The following is a 12125-nucleotide window of genomic DNA, read 5'->3' as shown; positions in this document are numbered from 1 at the left end:
CCTTCTAAGGGAGACAGAGTTATCCATCTTCTGACCAGACTGGGAGACACAAGAAGCATGCTGCTTGCCTGGAGCTAGAATCCAGGATGTGATGGAGTGTTTGCCAAAATTGATCAAGACCTCAGACTATTACCCCTTCCTACTTCTCCACATGGGCACCAATAATACTGCCAAAAATGACCTTGCATGGATCACTGCAGACTACATGGCTCTGGAAAGAAGAATAAAAGAGTTTTGGGCACCAGTTTTGTTCTTGTCCGTTATCTCTGTTGAAGGAAAAGGTCCAGATAGGGACCGTTGAATTGTGGAGGTGAATGAGTGGTTATGCAGGTGGTGTCAGATAGAAGGATTTGGATTCTTCGACCACGAGATGGTATTCTGGAAAAAAGGATTGCTAGGAAGAGATAGGTTCCACCTAATGAAGAGAGAGAAGAGCATCTTCACAGGCAGGCTTACTAACCTAGTGAGGAGGGTTTTAAACTAGGTTCACCTAAACCCAGAGGTAAGTGTGGAAGTGGGATAACAGGAGGAAACCCAAGGAGGAGAGTACAAGATGAGAAGCCTCCTGGTTCATACTGAGAAAGTAAGACAATCAGCTAGTTATTTTAGGTGCATATACACGAATGCAAGAAGCCTGGGAAACAAGCAGGAAGAATTGGAAGTCCTGGCACAATCAAGGAACTATGACACAATTGGAATAACAGAAACTTGTTGGAGCAGTTCACATGACTGGAGCACTGGGTATAAACTGTTCAGGAAGGACAGGTACAGGAGGAAAAGTGGAGGAGTTGCATTGTATGTAAGAGAGCGGTATGATTGCTCAGAGCTCCAGTTTGAAACTGGAGAAAAGTCTGTTGAGAGTCTTTGGGTTAAGTTTAGAGGCGAGAGCAACAAGGGTGATGTTGTGGTGGGAGTGTGCTATAGACCACCAGACCAGGAGGATGAGGTAGACGAAGCTTTCTTCAGACAACTAACTGAAGTTTCCACATCACAGGCCCTGGTACTAATGGGAGATTTCCATCACCCTGACATCTGGGAGATCAATACAGCGATGCACAAACAATCCAAAAAGTTTTTGCAGAGTGTTGGGGACAACTTCCTGGTACAAGTGCTGGAGGAATTAACTAGAGGCTGCACTCCTCTTGACCTGCTGCTTACAAACAGGGAAGAATTGGTAGGGGAAGTAGAAGTGGGTGGCAACCTAGGCAACAGTGACCATGAGATGGTTGATTTCAGGATCCACACAAAAGAAGGAAAGGAGAGTCGCAAAATATGGACTCTGGACTTCAGAAAAGCAAGCTTTGACTCACTTAGGGAACTGATGGGCAGGATCCCCTAGAAAGCTAATATGAAGGGGCAAGGAATACAGCAGAGCTGTCTGTATTTTAAAGAAGCCTTATTGAGGGAGCAGGAACAAACCATCCCAAACTGCAGAAAGAATAGCAAATATGGGAGGGGGCCAGTTTGGCTTAACAGTGAAATCTTTTGTGGGCTTAAACTCAAAAAGGAAGTTTACAAGAAGTGGAAATTTGGACAGATGACTAGAGATGAGTATAAAAACATTGCTAGAGCATGCAAGAGTGTAATCAGGAAGGTCAAAGTACAACTGGAGTCGCAACTAGCAAGGGATGTGAAGGGTAACAAGAAGGGTTTCTACAGGTATGCCAGCAAGAAAAAGAAGGTAGAGAAAGTGTGGGATCCTTACTGAATGTGGGAAGTAACCTACTGACAGATGATGTGGAAAAAACTCAAGTACTCAATGTTTTTTTTCCTCGGTCTTCACAGACTAATCAGCTCCCAGATTGCTGCACTGGACACCACCATATGGGGTGGAGGTGAGCAGCCCTCAGTGGTGAAAGAACAGGTTAAGAACTATTTAAAAAAACTGGACATGCACAAGTGCACGGGTCCAGATCTAATGCATTGAAGGATGCTGAAGGAGTTGGCTAATGTGATGGCAGAGCCACTGACCATTATCTCTGAAAATTCGTGGCATTTGGAGGAGGTCCCGGATGACTGGAAAAAGATAAAAATAGTGGCCATATTTAAAAAGGGGAAAAAAGAGAACCCGGGGAACTACAGCCTCATTTCAGTCCCCAGCAAAATCATGGAGCAGGTCCTCAAAGAATCCATTTTGAAGCACTTGGAGGAGACGAAGGTGATCAGGAACAGTCAGCATGGATTCACCAAGGACAAGCCCTGCCTGATCAACCTGATTGCCTTCTATTATGAGATAATTGGCTCTGTGGACATGGAGAAAGTGGTGGATGTGATATATCTTGATTTTAGCAAAGCTTTTGATACAGTATCCCACAGTATTCTTGACAGCAAGTTAAAAAATTATGGATTGGATGAATGGACTATAAGATGTATAGAAAGCTGGCTAGATTGTCAGGCTTAACGGGTAGTGATCAACAAATCAATGTGTAGTTAGTAGCTGGTTTCAAGCGGAGTGCCCCAAGGGTTGGTCCTGGGGCCGGTTTTGTTCAACATCTTTTTTAATGTTCTGGATGATGAGATTAATTGCACCATCAGCAAGTTTGCAGATGACACTGAACTGACACTAAGTGTGCTCTTGTTGCCAAGAAGGCTAACGGCCTTTTAGGCTGTATAAGTAGGGGCATTGCTAGCAGATTGAGGGACATGATCATTCCCCTCTAATTGGCACTGGTGAGGTCTCATCTGGAGTACTGTGTCCAGTTATGGGTCCCACACTACAGGAAGCAGGGGTTGCTTAGCACTTTAGAAGACAGGATTAGAATTCAGAATAACTTTGACAATTGGAGAATTGGTCTGAAATCAACAAAGTGAAATTCAATATTGACAAATGCAAAATAAAAAACTTAGGAAGGAAAAATCACATGAAAAATTATAAAATGAGAATAATGTTCAAGGCAAGAATGCAGATTAAAAGGACTTGCAAGTTATAGTGGATCAGTCAACATTTGACAAAACGTGTAAAACCATCCAGTAAGAAAGAGAGAGATGGCAACCAGATAGTAAACAGTGACTGTGGCTCACAGTGAAGGTTTGGGTGATGGCATGTCAAAGGATTCCACCTACCATTCACAAGGCGTTAGACCAGTGGTTCTCAACCTATTTACCCTATGCGGCCTGCAATGTGCTACGAGGCCTGCAGGTGGAGAACCACAGCACCCTCCTGACCCCTCCCCCCGACTCCTATGCCCAGCACCTCTCACTCAGAGATCCCTCCACAGAGTGGGGTCAGGAGTGAAGTCTTGGGTGCAGGGTCAGACGGCAGGGACCCTGGACCCTACAGGGCAGCAGGGCAGCCGGGTGGCAGCCCTTACCCTGGACCCACCTGTGCAGGACTGAGTGGCAGGGCAGGGCAGCAGGGCAGCTGGGCAGCAGGTGGCATCCCCGACCCCACCATGCCAGGCCAGATGGGAGGGCAGCCCTGACCCCAAACCCCACCACACCAAATGGCCAGGACACCGGGACCTTTGACCCCACCATGCAGGCTGGGTGGCCCTTAGCACACAGTTGGGCCACAGCTGTGCGCTGATTGGGCCACATGTGGCCCATAGGTTGAAAACCACTGGGTTAGACAGTACAGATCTTCTCTGAGAGAAAGACCGCATCACCAAGTCCAGGGAATAAGAGAAACTGGCCAAAATTTTCAAACATTGGTGTCTGAAGCTAGGCATCTAAAGCCATTTTTATCTACCTAAATAAAAAAAAATGACCTAATTTGCAGAATTTAAGGGGATTCAGAATATCAGAAAAAAGAAACAACTGTACTGCAGGAGACTGCAGACATGGAACTAGATCCTCAGCTTGTGTCATTTATGTGGTTACGCTTAAATCAAAGGAGCTAACCAATGTACTATTATTTCAAAGCAGCAGTATGGAGTTCTCATTGTTTGTGGAGGGAGGTTTTAAGAGCAGAAATCAGCACAGAATGCAAGGTCATTCAGAGTTCAGAAGAGAATGGGGCGGGTGTCCATTTCTGGTGCCCACTAATCAATAACAATGTTGATAAATTGGAGAGGTCTTAGAGAAGAGCTATGAGTACTATTAAAGATTAGAAAACCTGCCTTATGGTGATAGATTCAAGGAGCTCAATCTATTTAGCTTGATCTATTTAATTTTATTTAACACAGAGAAGGTTAAAGAGTGACTTGATTACAGCTTGTAAGGATCTATATGGGGAACAAATATTTAATATTGGGCTCTTAAATCTAGCAAGGGAAGGTATAACATAGGGATTGGCAACCTTTGGCACACAGCCCACTAGGGTAAGCACAGCCAATTTGTTTACCTGTCGTGTATGCAGGTTCGGCTGATCATGGCTCCCACTGGCCTCAGTTTGCCGCTCCAGGCCAATGGGGCTGCAGAAAGCTGCGGCCAGAACATCCCTCAGCCCACGCCACTTCCTGCAGCCCCCATTGGCCTGGGACGGTGAACCACAGCCAGTGGGAGTCATGATCGGCCAAACCTGTGGATATGGCAGGTAAACAAACTGGCCCGGCTTGTCAGGGTGCTTTCCCTGGCAGGCTGCGTGTCAAAGGTTGCCAGTCTCTGGTATAACGCAATCCAATGGCTGTAAGATGAAAACAGACAAATTCAGACTGGAAATAAGGTGTACTTTTTAACAGTGAGAGTAATTGGAATAATTTACCAAGTGTAGTGATAGATTCTCCATCACTGACAATATTTAAATCAAGATTAGATTTTTTTTCTAAAAGATCTGCTCTAAGAATTATTTTGGGGAAGTTCTGTGGCCTGTATTATACAGAAGGTCAGACTAACTGATCACAGTCGTCCCTTATGGCCTTAGAATCTATATATCTACTAATCTTTCCTTTTGGGAGGTGAGTTGGTTGTTTGTGAAAAAGTGTTTCTCTCACTTTATTTGTGGTCTGTTTAATAATATCAAAGTCTTAATTGACATTAGTAGTTTGGGAAATTAAAAAAAAAATTACAACTGAACTTGTCTAGGAGTGGATATGATTGGTTAAAATTGCTGTATAAAGGGAGAGTAAATGACAATGCCATCATAAAGGATGACATATGTCCACTGGCTTGGATAATAAAGAATGCAGCTTCCCATTGGTTCACAGCCAACCAATCAGAAAGTACATTTTCTCCCACTGCCAAGGTTATAAAAGGTACCCAGCTCAGATAAGGTCAGTGGACAAGTCCGACTGCTTTTCAAGAGAAGGCTTAGCCAAGCTACACTTCACCAAGCCAGACCAGAAAGTGAGCAAAGAAGGCGAAACCAGGAGAGAAAGATCAGGTGAACACAGATAAGCAAATAAGATTACAAAGCCAAGCAAAGCAAGGCAAGGAAGAAAAGATCCAGACAAACCAATTAAGAAAAGAAAGAAAACCAAACAAGTCAAACCAAGGAAGGAAAAATTCAGATAAGCTACACAAGTGTTGCTGGAACAGCAGAAATCTGCAACATGTCTGAGACTGAGTCTGAGTCTGAGTCTGAGCACTCTGGTGAGACCTCAAACGCAAAGGAGGCTAAGGCCAAAATCACCCGCTCTTCACGGGCTGGGCTGCTGTTCTCTGTCAGTCGCATAGACAGACTGCTCCGCAAAGGACAGTTTGCAGATCGTGTTGGAGCTGGAGCCCCAGTTTATATGGCCGCAGTGCTTCAATACCTGACTCACGAGATTGTGGATATTGCTGGGGAAGTTGCTGCATGCAGCAAGAAGCGTCGAATTTCCCCACGGCACTTGCAGCTGGCCATCCACAGTGACTCAGAGCTCAAGAAACTGCTGGGAGGTGTCCCCATCTCTCAGGGCGGGGTCCTGCCCTTAAATCAGTCTGTAGTTTTAACTTCCAAGAAGAGGAATGGCAGGAAAGCCATCATGAGAAGGCTTGCCCCTGCTCCTGTCCCTGTTAAGTGAGAACAGAGCAAAGGGGAGACTGCCACCCCAAATTTGGGAGAAATAACATTAACTTGATTGCAAGGCTCTTTTCAAATGCACCAATATGGTCTAATAAAAGCATTTAAAATGCCAGGTCTTCTTTTGTGAATTTATTTCCTCTTTTACTATCCTACAATTTTAAGGGCTCATTCCATTGGTCAAGTAGCTGCATTGATAATATGGTATAAAAGCCTAAAAAGATAGAATTCAATTATTTCATTAAGAAATTTACATCAGAAATTGTCCGAAAGGTGTAGATTCTGGGGGGTGATTTCTGTGTTTGTTCAGGCATTTCCCCAGTAGACTGAAGCTTAGGAACATTCTTCCCCTGGTGAAGTTGATGTGTATTGCATATTTTGTGAAAACAGAAACAAGAACAAACTCATGACAGAAAAATTTAATCCACTACACATGAAGGATAAAGCCTATGGGCCTGGTTTTTATTTTTATTTTGTCCTTTTTTTTTGTTTGGTTGTTTGTTATTTTTTAGTTACCCCATTATAAAACCATTGACTTGTTTAGAGTAATATCAGTTTTAGACAGTATAAATGATACTAGAATCAAGCTTTGAAATTATTAAGTACCTGTGGGGGTTCACATAAACTTTGATCACCTTTTAAAAGGGAAAACTGAGACTGTTTGAGTGTCAATTATATATAATAATTATTTGAAATAGTGGAAGTTTATCAGTGAAAATGTAGTTGAATTTTCATGGAAAATACATACATTATAAATGGCAATGGCATAAATGTAACAATATACAACTGAAAGGGTAATGTGGTTTTGTTGGAAGGTATGAAACTGATCCCAAATCAATTACTCATATAGCACCTCTTCCTGTCCTCCCCACTTCCTCTGCAGTATATACACACCAAAATAAATACAGAATATATAATGGTTCACGCTAGCCAGAATCTGGCCCTGATTACTTTCTCTGTTGTGCAGCATTAAATGTCTCAGGCCAGTTCCTTATTCGTTTATGACCTTGTAAAGCCCAGTTCCTCCACCAGCTGTCTCACAAATTTCCCGATTCTGAGAGGTACTAAGTAACTCAGCCCACTGCATTTCTACACGGCATCTGGGAACAAGCCCCTGAGCAGAGAGCAACAGATTTGTGTGAGTGGGGCTCTGTCATAAACAGATAGCTAAGGGTTAATGTTCTTTTACCTGGAAAGGAGTAACCTGAAACACCTGACCAGAGACCAATCAGGAAACAAGACTTTTTCAAATCTGGGTGGAGGGAAGTTTGTGTGTGAGTCCTTTGTTCTTGGTCTTCTGCCTGTACTCTCTCGGCTATGAGAGTGATTTTTCTATCTCCAGCCTTCTAATCTTCTGTTTCCCAGTTGTAAGTACAGAAAGGACAGTGGTTTATATGTTTTTTTTGTATTTACATGTGTGTAGTTGCTGGAGTGTTTGAATTGTATTCTTTTTGAATAAGGCTGTTTATTCATATTTCTTATAAGCAATTGACCCTGTATTTGTCACCTTAATACAGAGAGACGATTTTTATGTACTTTTTCTTTCTTTTTACATAAAGCTTTCTTTTTAAGACCTGTTGGAGTTTTTCTTTAGTGGGGACTCCAGGAAATTGAGTCTGCAGCTCACCAGGGAATTGGTGGGAGGAAGAAGTCAGGGGGAAAATCTCTTTGTGTTAGATTTACTAAGCCTGACTTTGCATACCCTCTGGGTGAGGGGGGGGAAAGTACTTGTGTGTTCCAGGACTGGAAACGGGGAGGGTGGAGTCCCTCAGTTTAGATTCACGGAGCTTGCTTCTGTGTATCTCTCCAGGAACCCAGGGAGGGAACACCTGGAAGGGAGAAGGAGGGGGAAATGATTTATTCCCCTTTGTTGTAAGACTCAAGGAATTCGGGTCTTTGGGGTCCCCAGGGAGGGTTTTTGGGGGGAACCAGAGTGCCCCAAAACACTCTAATTTTTTGGGTGGTGGCAGCTTTACCAGGTCCAAGCTGGTAACTAAGCTTGGAGGTTTTCATGCTAACACCCATATTTTGGACGCTAAGGTCCAAATCTGGGAAAAATGTTATGACATGGTGGCAGCAGTGGGATAGATAGAAGCCAGAAGCCAGTAGAAATATTATTTTCTTTTTCTCTGCTAGGGGCTTTTAAGCAGAAAGGAACGGTTTGGTTTTAAAAGGAACCAGAGAGAATTTTTTTTCTCTGCTCTCTCTTGCAGTTTCTGGCTTGCATATTAAGCAAGGAACCATTAAGGAACTATTACGGGTCTTTTGTCACACAATAACACTCCCATTGTGAGACAAGTATCCAGCAATACACATGTAAATAAAGTGGGCTTTCTGGTTTACTTTACATTTAGAAGATTAGCTAGAGGAAGAAAGGGAAAAAGGCACTGTTGCTAGGCAGACCCCAGGAGACAACAGACAGCCTGCAGAAAGCTTGGGCAGCTGCACGGAGCACCCTACCACCTCTTAGCTCTTCTAATCGATCCCAGTTTGTTATAGACCAATGACTTTTATACAAGGAGATTCTTTCTGGTGGACACCGGGAAGAATGGCAACCGCAAAAACAGTTGGTGGTTCCAACTAAGTACCGGGGGAAGCTCTTAAGCTTAGCCCATGATCATTCCAGTGGCCATGCTGGGGAGAATAGAACCAAGGACCGGTTGGGGAAGTCCTTCCACTGGGAGGGCATGGGCAAGGACGCTGCCAAGTATGTCCGGCCTTGTGAGGTATGCCACAGAGTGGGAAAACCCCAAGACCAGGTCAAGACCCCTCTCCAGCCACTCCCCATAATTGAGGTCCCATTTCAGCGAGTAGCTGTGGATATTCTGGGTCCTTTCCCAAAAAAGACACCCAGAGGAAAGCAGTACGTACTGACTTTCGTGGACTTTGCTAGCCGATGGCCGGAAGCCGTAGCTCTAGGCAACACCAGGGCTAACACGGTGTGCCTGGCCCTAACAGACATTTTTGCCAGGGTAGGTTGGCCCTCGGACATCCTTACAGATTCAGGATCTAATTTCCTGGCAGGGACCATGCAAAAACTGTGGGAAACTCATGGGGTGAACCACTTGGTTGCCACCCCGTACCACCATCAAACCAATGGCCTGGTGGAAAGGTTTAATAGAACTTTGGGGGCCATGATACGTAAATTTGTCAACGAACACTACAATAATTGGGACCTAGTGTTGCAGCAGTTGCTGTTTGCCTACAGGGTTGTACCACATCCCAGTTTAGGGTTTTCACCGTTTGAACTTGAGTATGGTCACGAGGTTAAGGGGCCATTACAGTTGGTGAAGCAGCAATGGGAGGGGTTTACACCTTCTCCAGGAACTAACATTCTGGACTTTGTAAGCAACCTACAAAGCACCCTCCGACACTCTTTAGCCCTTGCTAAAGAAAGCCTAAAGGATGCTCAGGAAGAGAAAAGGCCTGGTATGACAAACACACCAGAGAACGTTCCTTCAAGGTAGGAGACCAGGTTATGGTCTTGAAGGCGCAACAAGCCTATAAGATGGAAGCATCATGGGAAGGGCCATTCACGGTCCAAGAGCGTCTGGGAACTGTAAACTACCTCATAGCATTTCCCAAATCCTCACTAAAGCCCAGAGTGTACCATGTTAATTCTCTCAAGCCTTTCTATTCCAGAGACTTACAGGTTTGTCAGTTTACAGTCCAGGGAGATTATGCTGAGTGGCCTGAAGGTGTCTACTACGACGGGAAAAAAGATGGTGGCATGGAAGAGGTGAACCTCTCAACCACCCTGGAACGTCTGCAGCGGCAACAAATCAAGGAGCTGTGCACTAGCTTCGCCCCATTGTTCTCAGCCACCCCAGGACGGACAGAACGGGCATACCACTCCATTGACACAGGTAATGCTCACCCGATCAGAATCCCACCCTACCGGGTGTCTCCTCATGCCCAAGCTGCTATAGAACGGGAGATCCAGAACATGCTACAGATGGGTATAATCCACTCATCTACCAGTGCATGGGCATCTCCAGTGCTTCTGGTACCCAAACCAGATGGGGAAATACGCTTTTGCGTGGACTACCGTAAGCTAAATGCGGTAACTCGTTCGGACAACTATCCAATGCTACACACCGATGAGCTATTGGAGAAGGTGGGACGTGCCCAGTTCATCTCTACAATAGACTTAACCAAGGGGTACTGGCAAGTACCGCTAGATGAACCTGCCAAGGAGAGGTCAGCATTCGTCACCCATGCGGGGGTGTATGAATTCAATGTCCTTCCTTTTGGGCTTCGAAATGCACCCGCCACCTTCCAGAGGCTGGTGGATGGTCTACTAGCAGGTCTGGGAGAATATGCAGTTGCGTACCTCGATGATGTGGCCATTTTTTCAGACTCCTGGCCTGAACACCTACTACACCTGGAAAAGGTCTTTGAGCGCATCAGGCAGGCTGGACTAACTGTTAAGGCCAAAAAGTGTCAAATAGACCAAAACAGAGTGACTTACCTGGGGCACCAGGTGGGTCGAGGAACCATAAACCCCCTACAGACCAAGGTGGATGCTATCCAAATGTGGCCTGTCCCAAGGTCAAAGAAACAGATCAAATCCTTCTTAGGCTTGGCCGGGTACTACAGGCGATTTGTACCACACTACAGCCAAATCGCTGCACCACTGACCGACCTGACCAAAAAGACCCAGCCAAATGCAGTTAACTGGACTGATGAGTGTCAAAAGGCCTTTACCCAACTTAAGGCAACGCTCATGTCTGACCCTGTGCTCAGGGCCCCGGACTTTGACAAGCCATTCCTAGTAACCACGGATGCATCTGAGCGTGGTATAGGAGCAGTTCTCATGCAGGAAGCAACGGATCACAACTTTCATTCTGTCGTGTTTCTCAGCAAGAAATTGTCTGAGAGGGAAAGTCACTGGTCAGTCAGTGAAAAGGAATGCTATGCCATTGTGTATGCCCTGGGAAAGCTACTCCCATATGTTTGGGGACGGCGGTTCCAGCTACAAACTGACCATGCTGCGCTAAAGTGGCTTCATACTGCCAAGGGGAACAACAAGAAACTTCTTCGTTGGAGTTTAGCTCTCCAAGATTTTGATTTTGAAATTCAGCACATCTCAGGAGCTTCTAACAAAGTAGCTGATGCACTCTCCCGTGAGAGTTTCCCAGAATCCAGTAATTAAAAAGTGTTCTTAAAATGTTGACGTCTGTTAGTTATATACTTACTGGTATATGTAAAGGTGCATGTGTTGTATTAATCTGTTTATTTTAAAGTTCTAGAAGGAAATCGCCACCAGTGAGCTTCCCCACTGTCTGCAATTTGGGGGGCGTGTCATAAACGGATAGCTAAGGGTTAATGTCTCTTACACCTGGAAAGAAGTAACCTGAAACACCTGACCAGAGGACCAATCAGGAAACAAGACTTTTTCAAATCTGGGTGGAGGGAAGTTTGTGTGTGGGTCCTTTGTTCTTGGTCTTGTGTCTGTCTCTCTCTCGGCTATGAGAAGATTTCTGTTTCCTGCCTTTCTAATCTCCTGTTTCCCAGTTGTAAGTACAAAAGATCAGATAGTGATTTATATGTTTTTTTGTATTTACATGTGTGTAGTTGCTGGAGTGTTTTGAATTGTATTCTTCTTGAATAAGGCTGTTTATTCATATTTCTTTTAAGCAATTGACCCTGTATTTGTCACCTTAATACAGAGAGACCATTTTTATGTATTTTTTTTCTTTTTACATAAAGCTTTCTCTTTAAGACCTGTTGGAGTTTTTCTTTAGTGGGGAACTCCAGGGAATTGAGTCTTTGCTCACCAGGGAATTGGTGGGAGGAAGAAGTCAGGGGGAAAATCTCTTTGTGTTAGATTTACTAGCCTGACTTTGCATACCCTCTGGGTGAAGAGGGAAGTACTTCTGTTTCCAGGACTGGAAATAGAGAGGGTGGAATCCCTCTGTTTAGATTCACGGAGCTTGCTTCTGTGTATCTCTCCAGGAACCCAGGGAGGAAACACCTGGAGGGGGGAAGGGAAATGGTTTATTTCCCTTTGTTGTGAGACTCAAGGATTTGGGTCTTGGGGTCCCCAGGGAAGGTTTTTGGGGGGACCAGAGTGCCCCAAAACACTCTAATTTTTTGGGTGGTGGCAGCTTTACCAGGTCCAAGCTGGTAACTAAGCTTGGAGGTTTTCATGCTAACACCCATATTTTGGACGCTAAGGTCCAAATCTGGGACTAGGTTATGACAACAACAGCCTTCTGGGAGGAGGAGCAGCTTCTCCCTG

The 12125-nt window shown here is 44.8% G+C and overlaps 1 protein-coding gene across 1 annotated transcript; it reads left to right on the top strand.

Moving 5' to 3' along the window:
• The first annotated feature begins 5429 nt into the window (after nucleotides 1–5429).
• Nucleotides 5430–5882, top strand: LOC127042984 (late histone H2A.2.2-like). The gene has a single exon (XM_050936614.1). It carries the CDS (start codon nucleotides 5430–5432, stop codon nucleotides 5880–5882), a length of 453 nt encoding a protein of 150 aa, XP_050792571.1.
• The last annotated feature ends 6243 nt before the right edge of the window (nucleotides 5883–12125 follow it).

Source organism: Gopherus flavomarginatus, chromosome 1, assembly GCF_025201925.1.
Source record: "Gopherus flavomarginatus isolate rGopFla2 chromosome 1, rGopFla2.mat.asm, whole genome shotgun sequence".
Classification (NCBI taxonomy): domain Eukaryota; kingdom Metazoa; phylum Chordata; order Testudines; family Testudinidae; genus Gopherus; species Gopherus flavomarginatus.
Note: the sequence above shows the minus strand (reverse complement) of the source record. Positions and strands in the feature narration are given on the sequence as shown.

What these genes read in the sequence shown, in the direction of transcription:
- LOC127042984 (XM_050936614.1), top strand. Translation starts at nt 5,430, where the DNA reads ATGTCTGAGACTGAGTCTGAGTCTGAGTCTGAGCACTCTGGTGAGACC.